Consider the following 15,626-nt stretch of genomic DNA (forward strand, 5'->3'; position numbering starts at 1 on the left):
CATATTGGCAATCCCCTATGCAGTTCATAATCATAATAAGTTCCACAAATACACCTGAAGGAAGACTTGGCAGACGTCTGTGGAAGCATTTAATGAAATTCACCATCTTAAATACTACACTTCTCCATATTGCACTAATGCCATTTCTGGAAAAATGATACGTTGATAATGAGCTCATCTTCAATCCCTCACAATTTGTTGAGGGTGAAGTCCTGTAACTCCCAACAAATCTCAGTAGCCTAAAAGATCAAAGCTTTTATACAAGATCTCTGAGCTTCCCTCTCACCATGCTTAAAAGATTCCTCGTTCATCAGAAAGACAAAATATTTAAAATCTGGAAAAGCAAAAGAAAACAGCTTTAAGTTACAATTTCAAAAAAAAAGCTTCATATTAGCAATCCCATATATAGTTCATGATCTTAATAGGTTTCACAAATGCACCTAATCTTGTCTTTTAAGAGAATAGAGCTCTAGGTTTATATGAACAATGAGTTCAAGAAAATGGGATTTTTTGCTTTGTCAGACATAAATTTGTGCATAAGCTGTGGATAGTACCTCATTATAGCAATGGTTATATCACGCATAAACTTTCTAACACATCCTGGCGAATACAACATAAGCATTAAAAGAACTTAGTAACCCGGAATAGTATGATGGAACAACACCAACATAATTTCTCATTAACAAAGAGCACTTAAGAAGGGACCTTATGCAGCTTTCAGATCCTTCTCATAGTGTTCCACCCAATGCTTGGTCTTTGCTCTAACAAAAGCGACTACCTAGAAGTTCATTTTCTAGGAAAATAAGTTTACGAAGGCCTTCTCCCTTTAACAACAATTCAAAAGCTTTGTTGATTTCATACTATGGGAAGTGTATGAGTAATGAATTTCTCCAATTCAAGTTACTTAGTCTTGTATTTCTCAATAAAAGAAGGAATTTTCGAACGAGGTTTGTGGTTTCCAAAGAAGGTTCCTTTGAGAGTTCTTTCATTTAGAAAGTTCATAGGGTGTGTCTTGAACACAACTTTCTTATGTGGTATATACCAATAAGAACAGCCACTCCCCACCCCTGAAAATTAATTACGACAATGTTCGTTAAGATTATTGTATAAATAATAATATATAATTAAGGAAATTTGATAATAGAAAACATACCTCATGGACAATTCAAATGTTGAAATCATAGCATTGAGCCAGTACACTTGACACCCAGATTGAATCTTCCATCAGTCATCTCAGCAATTACCTGATCAAATAATCAAAATTCAAGAAGAAATGATCAACAATAACTCACACTGTCTTTTTCTTCTTTTGCGAACTGATCCATTAGGAGAAGTAGATATTAGTACCTCTTGACCTAGTTTACTTTAATCCTTCGGTTCACAAATTATGTCACACAAAATTTGTTTGCTGTAAAATAGAAGTAAAATGGATGAATTAGTTGCTTTGCTATGATACAAGTTACAGGGAAGGAATTATAAGATAATGGTAAGGCACAAGTTAATTACCTTACTCAAATATGTTAACATTTAAATCAACACCAATTATCCTTGAAGCACTAGCAATCATTATTAGTAACATTAACATATATATGGATAAAAAATGAAACAGAACAAGAAGGTTATTTTGAAGAATACTCACAGCAAGGCCTACAACCCCTAGTCCAAAATTAGTCACATTTGAACCTTTTGTTGGTTTAGCAACATTCAAAGTTGCTCCAAGGATTTTAAAAACATCTGCAAATAAAGGAATGAACGTCCTATAATCACCATGTGTAAACCATCTCGATCGATATACAGAAAAAGGATTAAACGGTGAAAATCTAATGAGGAATTGAAGCAAGCAAGCACAACAAAACAAAACAAAACTGACTAGTATAGCTTCTGATGGATGGATCATTCCTTGAATAGGAAGTGAGTCACCTTCAATGAACGGGATTATTTTAAATGACCTATTTTGGGACTGGGAAGGCACAACTGAAGTGACTTTTAAAAGAGGATTGAGTATTTCTTATGGAATAATCACATAAGGCCTTTTGTGTCTATGCATGTTGCTCCCAAAGCGATCAAAATGCTACACGGATACCGTTCACATATACCTTGTAAGTCACTCATAGAAAAGAGACATCAAATGTAGAAGGCAGGCTAACTTGTTTGACCATTACACCATATCGGTGTATTTTTAGATATTGAAAAAGATTTCATGAATGATTAGCAAGTTAAGGACCGATCTCTTTGCACCAATACTCTAATATTGTTGCAAGACTGGTACTAGAGCATGGTTGAGACCAATGTGAAAATACAAATGCCAGATCCACAATCTTTGGAAATGGAAGACCCTGGGCCTCATTGAACAAATACATAGAAACCTATTGAAAATCCTCCTAATCCAAACCCTTCTTTCCTAGATCACCTGTAGCAACATCCTTACTTAAGCAATTCTTCTTATCCTAATTTTTTCTTAGTTGAAGTTCCAAAATGTTATCTTAGTTGAAACAGAATAAACCTAATCTTAGAAACTGCATCAGCAGCTAATAAGTTAAGCTACAAAAATAAATTATAAAGAGAGAAATAAAATGGTACAATCCTCAATTTAAAAAAAAAACAAAAAAAATCCACTAAGGCTGAAACAGATGAAAGACTTTAGGATATCTGCTGGTCTTCTTCCACACAAATCCCAATAAAGATAAATGTGCCCAAATGTAAAGTACAGCATTCTGCTTCCGTTCTATTTCAATCTCTTTTTAGGAAAATCAAGAAACGAACTACATATGAAATGTATCAAAAAACTGTAAATAACTCTTTACCAAAAAATGAATGTTTAACATAACTCTATCCATGACTTAGTATTAAAATTGAGGAACGAAATCAAGAAAAAAGACTCTTTATCAAACAAACAAAACATCCATGCTATTCATGTTTTCACTACAGATCTTTAAAATAGCAGTCAGAAAAACATAGACAACTCCACCAATAGATACTAATTTACCAGCAAGGGTAGAAATTTATCTTTGAAAATGACAAGAACATGATAAGAGAAAGTGAGCTTAAGGACAGTAGAGCATAACTTCACTTTTTGGTGAGTTTCTTTAACAGTTTCACCATCCTCCTCTTCTTTGTGCTAGGCCTGCCCGAGATCGATCTCTTCTGAGGGAGCAGGTCAACTTAGCTGAAAGGGTAATGAATATGCAGGAGAAGAGACAACTTGAACATATCATAGATCCCGACCTTCTAGGCGAAGTAAGACAAGATTCCTTCAGTAATTTTGGAGAAACGCAGTGAAATTCTTAGCTAAATTTGGTGCACAGGACATCTATGGGTGAGGTGCTACGGAATTTGGAGAAATGCACTTCATCTCCAAGAGCCCGTCATTCAAGGACACAATACCATCCCTATTGGTGAGGTATCACTGCAAACATGCAAATGCGTGTTAAGAAGCAGAAATCCAATAACCTAAACAGAAGCCAAAGAAGTTGAGTCTTGGCAACAACAAAAAAAGAGAATTTTTCAAACTACAGTATACGTGTATACCTACCCTGTCATCGAAACTTCTGGAGTTCTTAAAAGTCTCTGCAAGATCTTTTTTTTTATTTTGATAACGAGAAATTCGCCTGTGACCCACCCTTTGGACCAATCATTGCCTTCTAAACTCAGTGGATAATGGGCCCGCCCCTCTACCCTTCTCCACTTAAACACTCGGGCTTCACTTTGCATGGTGTGGGGCTTGAACCTACGACCTAAGACACAAATCCACCACCTTTTTCCACTCGAGCTAAGCCTTGCGGCAAGTCTATGCAAGATAATTATGCAATGTTTCAATGGAAATTTGCCTTGACAATTGAAGATCATCCAACCTTTTCAAGTTTACAAGCAGTGAATATTCAGCATCACCATCCTGCAACAACAAAAATTGCACATTTAACAAAAATGCATTCAATTTGTTGAGGTGCAACAACAACTTCTTATATTGTAGATTTAAGAATAGTTGTTAGGTATAGGTGCTTTTCTTCTAGTATTCAAGGCTTTTTATGTTGGGGGCAAGTATACGGTAGAACAACTAACCTTGAAGATGCTAAAATTTCTCAAATTGAAAACATCAGGTGGAAGAATTTCGTGAGAACATATGTATCAATATCTTCGAAATTGAAAAATGTGGAAAAACTGACCAGGTTTAGAAGTGTAGCAAGAATTTCAAGTGGGATATTTGGAGAAGAAATTGTCATTTCTAAACTCTGGACTAGCCTCACTAAGTTGTGACCATCAACTAACAAAACCTGCAGCAAACAGCTCCCGCCTAACAAAAAAGCTGCAAAAGATCAACATTAGAAAAAAATAAGACAAGTAGAAGCACTTCCTCTTTTTTAGAAAGTCTTTTAGCTTTTGTTTCTTTTTCTAATGAACAATGAAACAGAGGTTTTGTATTATTTAATTTTTTTAGATAATGGTATCCTGATAAGGATGAGGATGTTGAAGAGGTAATACTTGTAGTTGAGCCAGTGTTGCACATGTTCTTAATGCTGGACTAGGTGATTCTTTCAAAGTTCAATGTTGAAATGCCTATCCACTTTGCCCAATCCTCTTTAGTAATCTGTTGAGAAGCCTCACTGCAGGTATGCAATCTGTTGCAATCTATTGACCTACATAAAAATTATCTTTTCAAGAACAAATTCCTCAGTAGTATAAGTCTTTATATTGTCATAGTAGTGATATGGAGAACCCGAATAATCAATGCAGACCTGTAGCCTATGGTTTAACCATAATCTTATGAATAAAAGGAAAAAGATGGTGAAATCCTCTACAAGAGCATGAACTAGGCAACAAAGTGTAACAATAGCATCTTTCCTTAGCTCTTCTTTGTTCCTGTGAATGGAAGGTATCACCCACAATTTATCAACATAAACTAAAAGAAAGTACTGCAGAAATTACATAGTAAAAAGCCTTTATCAGGTTCAATAACTTACAATTTAGTCTGCTTAAGTATTAAAACAGAAAGGATTAGATCGAAAACGACAAGCTAAAACCCACTACGTTCTCGAAAACAGTAGTAGTAGAATCATCTAGCAATTGTTCATGACATAAGGAAAGGAACTGCATTCAAAATGAAGTTTGGACAGACATGAGAAAAACTCTTGCAATTTTGATTGAAACTGAAACACTAATATAATGATTTTAAACTTTAATGTTTGAATCACCATTTTCCAGCGATCTGTGTCAAATTACTAGATGACCTTCAGTAAAAGGAAGCAGAAGCTGCAATTAGTATACACTCCAAGGCAATATATCAAAGTTAAAGGTTCACTTCTATATAAATGTGTCTGAGTGCAGATACATATGGGTCGGAATTTGATATCTGAGAGTGTACTCACTAGAGACAACATCAAAACTGAAAAATAGTAGATCTTGTCATATCATTTGTTATCTATTGATTCGAAGAGAATAAGTTTCATATATCTGAGTGATATTAATGTGAAGGAGAAAAATCAGACCCTCCAAGACAAGCTTCAAGTGATGCACAAGCGAAGATATGAAAACAAACAATCAAAAGGAAACAATGAAACTCAAAAACATTCCTTTTGGTCCCTTATAAACCAACATGCACACAAGGTATCAATCTTGTAAGAGTTTTGGTTGCACCACGTCTTACTTCTACTGAAGCGTCCACTTTAAAAATCCAAAATAAGTGCACAAAAAAGAAGATCATATGCTCATCTAATGTCCCAACACCTTAGGGCCTAAATACTAAACCTTATATCATAAACCTTAAACCTTAGAGCCTAAACCCTAAACCATGTAGCCTAAACCATAAACCACGTCTTACTTCTAGTGAAGCTTCCACTTTAAAAAGCCAAAATAAATGTAGAAAAAAGAAGATGCATATGCTCATCTAATGTCCCTACACCTTAGAGCCTAAATATTAAACCATATATCATTAACCTTAAACCTTAGAGCCTAAACCCTAAATCATTTGGCCTAAACCATAAACCCGAAACCTTAAACCTTAGGGCCTAAACACTAAAATCTAAATCTTAAGCCTATTCCTTAAACTCTAAATGACATTATTCAATAACTCACCATACATGGCCTACAAATCAATCAAGATGGTTCAAAATCTTACTTCCATTTCAAAATACAAATTGAACATTTTAACCGCTAACAAATCAAAAGTCACAAAAAGAGTTGTCATAAATTATTCATAACATGCTCAACATTTAAAAAATGGAGAAGTATGCTCATGATTCACATGCATGACGATGCTCTTAGTACCAACCAAGTCAAAACACCTTCCAAAATGATGATGATTTTGCCCTTAAGAAAGTCGTTAACCAATCCATCATGAGGAAACCTCATGCATCTATTCGGGAACGACTACTCAAACTTTTCCACAATCAACGCCAATCAAACACTTACAAGCAATCAATGATTTAACCTAAGAAGGACATCACTCTCTATTCATCATCGTCAATCCACATCTTATTATTAAAAAAATAGAAGTTACAAACTACAAATAAAAAACTAAAATAGACCAATCCAACACAATATCAACAGAAACATCAACAACATCAAGCCCAACAAGGGCAACTAATCCATCTCAAATAAAGAAAAGTATGCCCGACAAGGGAACAATCACAATATACAGAAACAATCAATAAAATGAGTACAAGAGAGGCACCCTCAACTGAAAATGAGATTGTGTCCTCGCAGTCCAAATATCAAAAGAGAATACAAAAGCATTTAATAGTAATAGTTTGATATTACTATTATCAATAAGGAAAATATTGAGAGGGAAAATGTCAATAGGAAGTAGTTCGATAGGAAAAAACAGTCTTAGAAAATAGTAATCGAGCATAAGATGATACTACCAAAACTAAATACAATGCTAAAGTACTTCGTAGCTGCAGGCAACGTGCTTGAAGAGTGCCAAGGGACTTTTTAGAAAACTCATCAATAATCCTGCATCCATAGCCTGCAAATTGATCAATATTTACACAGTAAGTTTCAAGGGCATGGTGGCTAGATACCAACAACTATAGTGCCAACATAAGGCATTATTCAATAACTCACCAAACATGGCCTGCAAATCAATCAAGATGGTCAAAAATCTTACTTCCTTTTCAAAATACAAGTAGCATCGAACATTTTAACCTTAAGAAAATAAGAATCTGATCCACACCAGTGAAATCAAAGAGGAAAATCTACATAAGATTTCGGATGAACCCCAACAAGCAATTAACAAGAAAAAAGAAAGAACTTCTTTTATTGTATGTATTTGATAAACTTAGGTTGCTTCAGCTGTATTTTCTAGCCCTTTTCCCTATTTTATCCAACCCCTAACTCTGAATTTTGGGGAATCCAAAGTTGGGACACTAACAAAGCAACAAAAACCATTATTGGACATTAATAACAAAGGATACAAAAAGAGATGAAAGCGAGGTTACCTTTCTTGAAACAACACTATTGTAGATTCCACCACAAGCCGAGAATTCCTAAGAGACCCGAAAGTGGCTAACATTAAAAAATAAAGATGGGATCGGATTGAGGAGGGAAACGAAACAGATGAAAGAATGAAGTGAAGAGAAGAGAAAATACATATGGATTCCACATCGGAATGGAGGTGGATGGCTCTAATCGAACACCGTTGTACGAGGTGAAGGAAGAAGGAAGACGACGCGAGTGGAATGCCGTTGAGGCCGTTGATGAACGTTAGAAATGTATGGAGCAGACATCGGAGTCTGCTCTGTGAACGTTGGAATTGTCGTAGTTTTAGTGTATAGACATTGTGTTGTGAACGTTGGACTTGGAGTTGAATGGTTTTACGGGAATTGGATCGGTGTGGTAGGCCCAATTTTGGTCTTTTCATGGGTTGGATTTGTAATTATAAAATAGCTAAATTGAGTTTTTTTTATCAATTTAATCAAAATTTTAATACAAAAAATTTACTAAAAACATACAATATTGAATATTAAATCTAAATATAGATATGATTTTCTAACGTAAATCATTAACCTTATTCAACAATGAATTTTAATTTCCTTTAAAAAATAAAATACTAACAAAACTACGCTAATGACAAAAATGTTGATAATAAGAAGGAAATGAAATAGAAATAATATAAAATAAAATAAAAATTATATTTAGGAAATATCATAATAATAAAAATATAAGAAAATTTTAAATAATAAGAATCTAAAAAATAAAACTAAAAGGAAGAAATTAAAAAATAATTAATATGAGCTAATCGCATGGTTAAACCCGAGCCTACATCATAATAAGATGCAACATAGAGTATGTGTTAGATTCTCATATTGGGCAGCATGGTCAGACTAAAGTATTGTAAGGGTGCCCCCATTCCCCAATACCGAGCATGAAGGATATGCAAAGTTGACTGACTATACAAACATGTTTAAATATTGGCCAAGAGTGGGGTTAGATTTGTAATCAAAGAATAACCAAATAAATTAAAATTTAACCAAATGGGTCAATGGGGCTGGCCCAATTTTGGTCTTTTCATGTGTTGGATGTGAGACAAGAGATTTGTAATTATGGACTATCCGAATAAATTAACATTGAGTTCATTTTGTGAATTCGACTAAAATTTTAATACAACAAATTAACTAACGACCTTTTTAATTTTAACAAAATTAAATATTAAACCGAAATATAATAAATTGTTGTAATTAAGTGTCTTTTTGAAAACTATACAAACGTCCTATTACCCCCTAAACAATCCTAAACTTATATTATTAAATCATTTTTTTGTACACCTGGCATGGAGAGTGTATGCACTCTCTTAAAGATTGTGAACAAACTTTAAAAACGAATATAGTTTTATTTTTACAAGTAATTTTCTATAAAAAGAAATTATTGTTTTTCTTATTATTTTAACTTTTTCTCTTTATTAATTTTCTCCTTTTCTTTCTTCCTTCTTCTTCAAAAATTCATTGTCATTTTTATTGTCTTCACTTTTTATCATAACTCCACCTCCCTTTTTTACTACTATTAGTTTAACTCTCTTCAACTTTAAAATTATATCTAAATATTTTATTACATTTGGAACAATTTGATAACCCACTAGATTTCAATATGATTAGTAGGTATTATTTATTTTTTAAAAGAACTTCAGAATATAGCAAACATCAATATACATTAAAGATATATAGCTACAATATACTTTTATTTTATTTTATGTATATAGTTATAAAATTAAATAGCAAAGATAATTATTGTCACGACCCAAAAGTGGACGTGATGACACTCGTCTTATCCCACCAAGACAAAGCAGCCTAAATCACAACTAGTACAATAAAAGCGGAAAATTTACTACAAGTTAAATTATACCCCAAAACTTGGTTGTCACGTGTACAAGCCTCTAAACTATTACAATTGAATTAAAAGAAAATATAAGTCTCATATGACATTGTTTTTAGAGTAGAATAAAATCATAAACAAGAGTAAGAAGGGCTGCTGAGATGACAAACAGCTACTTCACAAATCTCCAACAAGCCTCGGAAAAGAATAGAATATATCACAAAGGTCTGGGCTAATAACCTACAAAATATTTTAGAAGCAAGGGGTGAGTATCAAACCACACGATACACAACAAGTAAACCTCCAAACACAAGCTACGGGGATGAAATACGGGCACTCCTACCACCCCCAACTGAACCTCCAAAACTACAACCTGCATAAAAATCAGTCCAACCAAACAGCTCACAGTTTACATAGCACATAGCTCATCAACAACACCTAGACAAGTTACATATCCTCAACCACAACACTTTGACAAATTACATATCCTCAACAACAACACTTTGACAAATTATATTATATCATCAACAACAAACTCAGTATTTATCAATCACAAGTTCCGCAGAAAAGCATTCACAAGATCAGCTAAATACAATATCAAGTTCACTAATGATAAGTATGTGCAATGCAATGGAGTGCAATGTCAAGTATAATGATGCATGTCTGACCTAGTGATCACACCCGCTGTCTCTCACTCCGGGACGCATGGGGGACATATCTTTCCATGCATCTGTCGCAGCGCACGATACGACCCTCGATAATAGTAACTATCGCGGCGCGCGATATGTGCCTTAGAATATAGTCTCCATCGCGGCACGCGATACGTTACTCGAAATATAGTCTCCATCGTTGCGCGCGATAGTCTCTCGAAATGGTACATCCTCTTTAATTTCTCATTTTTTCTCAATGCACATAACACTTGTCACAACCATGTCTTAAAATAATGCAAATGACATGTTCACACAAATAAAGAGGATATGACCATTTTAACAAAATTGCACAATTCGCAAAAGCACAACCATGGTACCACATCAACAATGATTCAACAAGCTTTGAAACCTTCCTCAACACATCACACATAAACAATTAATCACATTGCCTTTTATTATCCCTTTTTCATCATTAGAATTAATCAATGTGGACAAGTCAACCATCACCAAGTCCCATTACTCCAAGCATATACCACAAGGACATACACGCATTCCATACACTTAACAAGAGTTTAGAAATCCGCTTGCATCAAATAGTCGAACAATCACTACGGTACTTGAGTCTTCCTCTTTCATTGAACATCCAAATAAATAAAGTCTTCAAATAATTAATAACAATAAGGTTTCAAAATTAATAACATATATATCACTATGTGTCTAGTCTAGACTCAATAACTCACTCCAAACTTATAATCAAGTTCCTAACTTTCAAGCTTAGGATTAAGTCTTAATTTCTCCCAGCAACATAATTCTAATAATTTTCATATAATATAGTACATTCAATATTTAATTTTCCTATTTCGATTTAACAAAACTTGAGTTATAGGTTGATAATTATAAAAAGAATCCGGAAAAGGATTAAACATTATCGAAAAATACAATTTGAAAGTAAATCAATTTCCAGATTTTCTATTCCAATCCCAATTTTCCCCATTTCCTCTTTCAATGCCAACATTAAAATAGTAATGACAATTATAATGGCACATTAGTCAGAAACCTCGATTTCTCTCCTTTATTTTTTCCCCATCCAGATTATAATAATAAGAATAATCACTAATTTAATTAGAACATATATGCATATTTACAAGTTCATATATTAATATAAATTATACACGTTTTTAACCTAAAAATCTACTCTTAGTTATATAAAAACTTAATATAAAAGATGAGAATAATTACTTTTACGCCTTAAGATGAAAATTTCAATTTTCCTCCTCCTTTTTCCTTTTTCCTTTTTCTTCCCCCTTCCTTTTCTTTTCTTCTTCTGCGTTTTTTTTTTTGTTTTGTTTGTTTTCTTTTTGTTTTCAGTCTCTCGTCTGAGACTTTCAAATAGATTAGGGCACTTTGCCCTTTTTTTTATTAATATTATTTTTATTATTATTATTATTATTATTATTATTATTATTATTATTATTCATTTAATTTCCTTTTTTTTCTTTTTTTTTCTTTCATTATTCTTAGACAATTGTAACTCCTCATAGTAGCTCTTATATAAGTTCTTATAAGAAAGATTGTGCCTGTAGACACATTGAAATACCTTAACTATCCCAACAATACCAAGTCTATCATAACTGGAATGACCAAAGTCTGCCAAAAGATTCGATCCTATTGAGAAGACATAAGAGGATCGGTACATCCGATCACCAGTAGGGATTCATCCATAGATATAGAAACACACATGAGCATATGCAATGAATCATACTATAAACCATGTCTGAAACGAAGAAGGTTGGTCAAATAAAGATGTACGGAACCAAAATCTAATAACACAATACTCCCTCCATAGTGCCCATATCAACATTTCCATTCAGTTGACTCCATCCTTATTATTGTTTATTAATACTCGATTTATCAGACCCCACATACTTTTCACAGTACTCTATTGAAGCTAACATTCTTAATATCACCAAACAACATAAATACAACAGTCATTTACCTTACTCTCAAACTTTCTCTAGTATCAAAGTCTTCTTAACAAAAACATTATCGCCTCCAAAATTTTCAAACTATGGCTCCCTCTTTTTCCATTTAAGTATTTCATGAAAAATACAGGTTACACTTAAGACTGATAGCACTAATTCCACATCTAAAAGTACTTTACCATTGAGATACAACCATTGAATCACACTTAANAAAGTACTTTACCATTGAGATACAACCATTGAATCACACTTAATGAAAATTCCACAAAATTTTCGGATACCAAATTTCCACTAATACTCAAAACCATCATATACCTCATACCTATACTTAAGAAATTCTTGGTCACTCCAATAATTCGAATACCATAACCTCATAACCTCTACTCACTATCGAATGCCTATGTAACATATCATAAAAGTCTGTATTATCCCATCAACAAAGTAGTATCGATCTCCTCAAATCCTCATTAATTATGTAAAACTATAGGTCCACACCGTTTAACATAAATAAGTTGCCTATCATAATTTGAACAATTTAGCTTCACATAAGAACACATAATCTTACACCCTCACTGTTTTTCACCCAAATCAAAACCCTATATTCATAAAAATTATTGATAAATTCCTGGTAAGTATATACCAAAAAAATTCACATCCATAGTCATATTAAAACTTATATATGTAACTTGATACATCCTTCAACTTCGAACCAAGAGTCTATATGAGAGTTTTTATTCCTTCACTTCTCCCCGTGACACAAAATTATGAATACCTTGAACTCTTCAATACACCAACTCTTGTTCCTTTGGTTGACTCACTTACCAATCTTATCATTTGACCAACAAACCATGAAATTTTTACCTTATCCTATAACTCAAAACATTACATGAAGCTCCCCTTCGATATACCAATCAAAAGTAACCAAATTCACTACTAAAATTATGCATAAGTCCTTCTAAATGTTTTATACTCAAGAAGATCAATCACTTCTTACCTTACCAATTCATACATTGACAAAACACACTGGCACAACCTACACTTACAATGAAAACTTGATTTTTGATCCCAACCGTGTAACACAATCTCATTATCTATCAACATTAGCCCATACATTGATGATCTTTATGAATTCACGTATTTTAGTCTATAACTGATCACCTCTCCATCAACCTTATCATATATACTTTTTTTTTGCTGAAAAGTTCAACCGTACTCATTACCAAACTCAAAATCACAAAAAAAAAATTATAATCACTCGAGATGAACATCTATACACTCATTTTTCAAGACTTATTCTATAACTTTTAACCAATTTTGATAAACTCATAACACTTTTACCATAGCCATTGTAAAATATATGACACCATGTGTTTCTGAACTCAATTTTCAACCTCCTGAAGATACCTCTTCATCCCTTGCAATAAGAGAAAATATTCTTGCTATCACCTCTTTCTGAAGGCTACACTACATCCCACTATTTCTTTTATTATGACTCTAGTTCATTTCTATTCGATTCGAGTGTTGTCTCAACATCTCCTAACTTTCGATGCAACCATGTCCCTCATCAAATAGTAGAAAATTCTAACATCAGATACTCGCAAGTCGTCATTACCATAAAAATTCATTTAACCTAATCTTTATCATATAGTTGCATCTACAATCCATCACGATCTCTTATTACCATCATGCTCAGTTAGCTCTTGTCATAACCACAAAGTCAACCTTTTTATCAGTATGACATTTTTAATCCAATTATACCAATCAAATCCAAGATATATGCACATTTTACAACAAAAAAAAATCAATTACCTTCACACAAGTATACTCTTTGGGACATCCTTTACCCATAAGCTTGTCATTTTGGTATCTTTCTATTTCCTTGGACCTTAGGATGAAATTTTCGGTCCTCAATTTGATTTTTCAGGATACACTTAATAACCTGAACACATCAATATATATCAATGCTCCACCACTAAAATATTTCTTATACACACGTTTAACCCCAACCAACTGCTGTAACAATCTAATTCGTTTCTCAAAGGTAAATACAACATCGAATCTCATTATACGAGCATGTGATAAAACTAACAACCCTTTAAGTAGTTAGTAATCACACTTGACATCAATGTATCCATTTTCATATATCATTAGTAACACATTGTGAAATTTGTTAAATCCACACTAAAACACACCATACCTATCGAGAGGATTATATCTAAATAGGTCACACATTTTTACCCATAAAATAGCTGTAAAATATTACCAAATCAGTTATGTACCAAGTTATATGTATTCTTTCGTAGGTCAGGTCAATATAAAAAGTAACACTTTGCATAACTCTAACCAAGTAAGTAGTGATACTATTATAGTAGAAATTTTAACCTTAATTGGTGCATCATTATTTACTAAGCAACCCATTAATGTTATGACAACTATATCAACTGTATTTTCCAAGGTTACACTGTTCATTATCTAGCCATCATTTTAATCATTTCACTTTCAATTGTCAAAAATTAATAACAACAAGGTTTAAAAATTAATAACACATATATCACTATGTGTCTAGTCTAGACTCAATAACTCACTCCAAACATATAATCAAGTTCCTAACTTTCAAGCTTAGGATTAAGTCTTAATTTCTCTCAACAACATAATTCTAATAATTTTCATATAATATAGTACATTCAATATATAATTTTCCTATTTCGATTTAACAAAACTTGAGTTATAGGGTGATAATTATAAAAAGAATACGGTAAAGAATTAAATATTTTCGAAAAATACAATTTGAAATAAATCAATTTCCAGTGTTTTTGTTCCAATCCCATTTTTCCCTATTTCCTCTTTCAATACCAACATAAAATAGTAATGACAATTATAATGGCACATTAGTTAGAAAGAGATTCTCAATTTCTCTCCTTTCTTTTATCCCATCCATGATTATAATAATAAGAATAATCACTAATTTCATTAGAACATATATGCATATTTACAAGTTCACATATTAATATCAATTATACACATTTTTAATCTAAAAATCTACTCTTAATTATATGAAAACTTAATAGAAATGATGAAAATAATTACCTTTACGCCATATGATGAAATTTTCAATTTTTCTCCTCCTCTTTCCTTTTTCTTCCTCCTTCCTTTTCTTTTCTTCTTCTACGTATTTTTTTTGTTCTGTTCGTTTTCTTTTTGTTTTAAGTCACTCGTCTGAGACTTCCAAATAGATTAGGGCACTTTACCCTTTTTATTATTATTATTATTATTATTATTATTATTATTATTATTATTATAAATATTCTTACTATTATTGTTATTATCATTATTATTATTATTATTGTTATTATAATAAATATCTTATTACTATTATTATTATTATTATTATTATTTCTTATTATTATTATGGTTATTATTATTATTATCATTATTATTATTGTTATTATTATTATTATTGTTATTATTGTTATTATTATTATTGTTATTATTGTTATTATTATTATTAATATTATTATTATTATTATTATTAATATTATTGTTATTATTGTTATTATCATTATTATTGTTGTTGTTGTTATTATTATTATTATTGTTATTATTATTATTATTATCATTATTATTATTATTATTGTAATAATAATTATTATTATAGTTATTATTATCATTATTATTATTATTGTTATTATTA

The 15,626-nt window shown here is 32.1% G+C and overlaps 1 protein-coding gene and 1 pseudogene across 1 annotated transcript; both read right to left on the reverse strand.

Moving 5' to 3' along the window:
• Nucleotides 1-761: 761 nt before the first annotated feature.
• Nucleotides 762-1,897, reverse strand: LOC107001315 (annotated as a pseudogene).
• A 1,641-nt stretch (nucleotides 1,898-3,538) lies between these two features.
• On the reverse strand, nucleotides 3,539-4,610 carry LOC107002131 (serine/threonine-protein kinase TOR-like). Its single transcript, XM_015200040.2, has 3 exons — nucleotides 4,480-4,610; nucleotides 4,164-4,303; nucleotides 3,539-3,892 (listed from the first exon to the last, which is right to left on the reverse strand). The coding sequence occupies exons 1-3, from the start codon at nucleotides 4,502-4,504 to the stop codon at nucleotides 3,788-3,790; spliced, it is 270 nt and encodes an 89-aa protein (XP_015055526.1). The 5' UTR covers nucleotides 4,505-4,610; the 3' UTR covers nucleotides 3,539-3,787.
• Between the last annotated feature and the right edge of the window lie 11,016 nt (nucleotides 4,611-15,626).

The sequence above is a fragment of the Solanum pennellii genome, chromosome 10 (assembly GCF_001406875.1).
Source record: "Solanum pennellii chromosome 10, SPENNV200".
NCBI classification, from domain to species: Eukaryota; Viridiplantae; Streptophyta; class Magnoliopsida; order Solanales; family Solanaceae; genus Solanum; species Solanum pennellii.

Excerpts from the sequence above, each read along its gene's own strand:
- LOC107002131 (XM_015200040.2), bottom strand. The coding sequence starts at position 4,504 with ATGTGCAACACTGGCTCAACTACAA. Across the intron at positions 4,304-4,479 it reads CAACACTGGCTCAACTACAA|CTTTTTTGTTAGGCGGGAGC; the intron begins GTATTACCTCTT and ends GATCTTTTGCAG. Across the intron at positions 3,893-4,163 it reads TTGCTACACTTCTAAACCTG|GATGGTGATGCTGAATATTC; the intron begins GTCAGTTTTTCC and ends TTGTTGTTGCAG.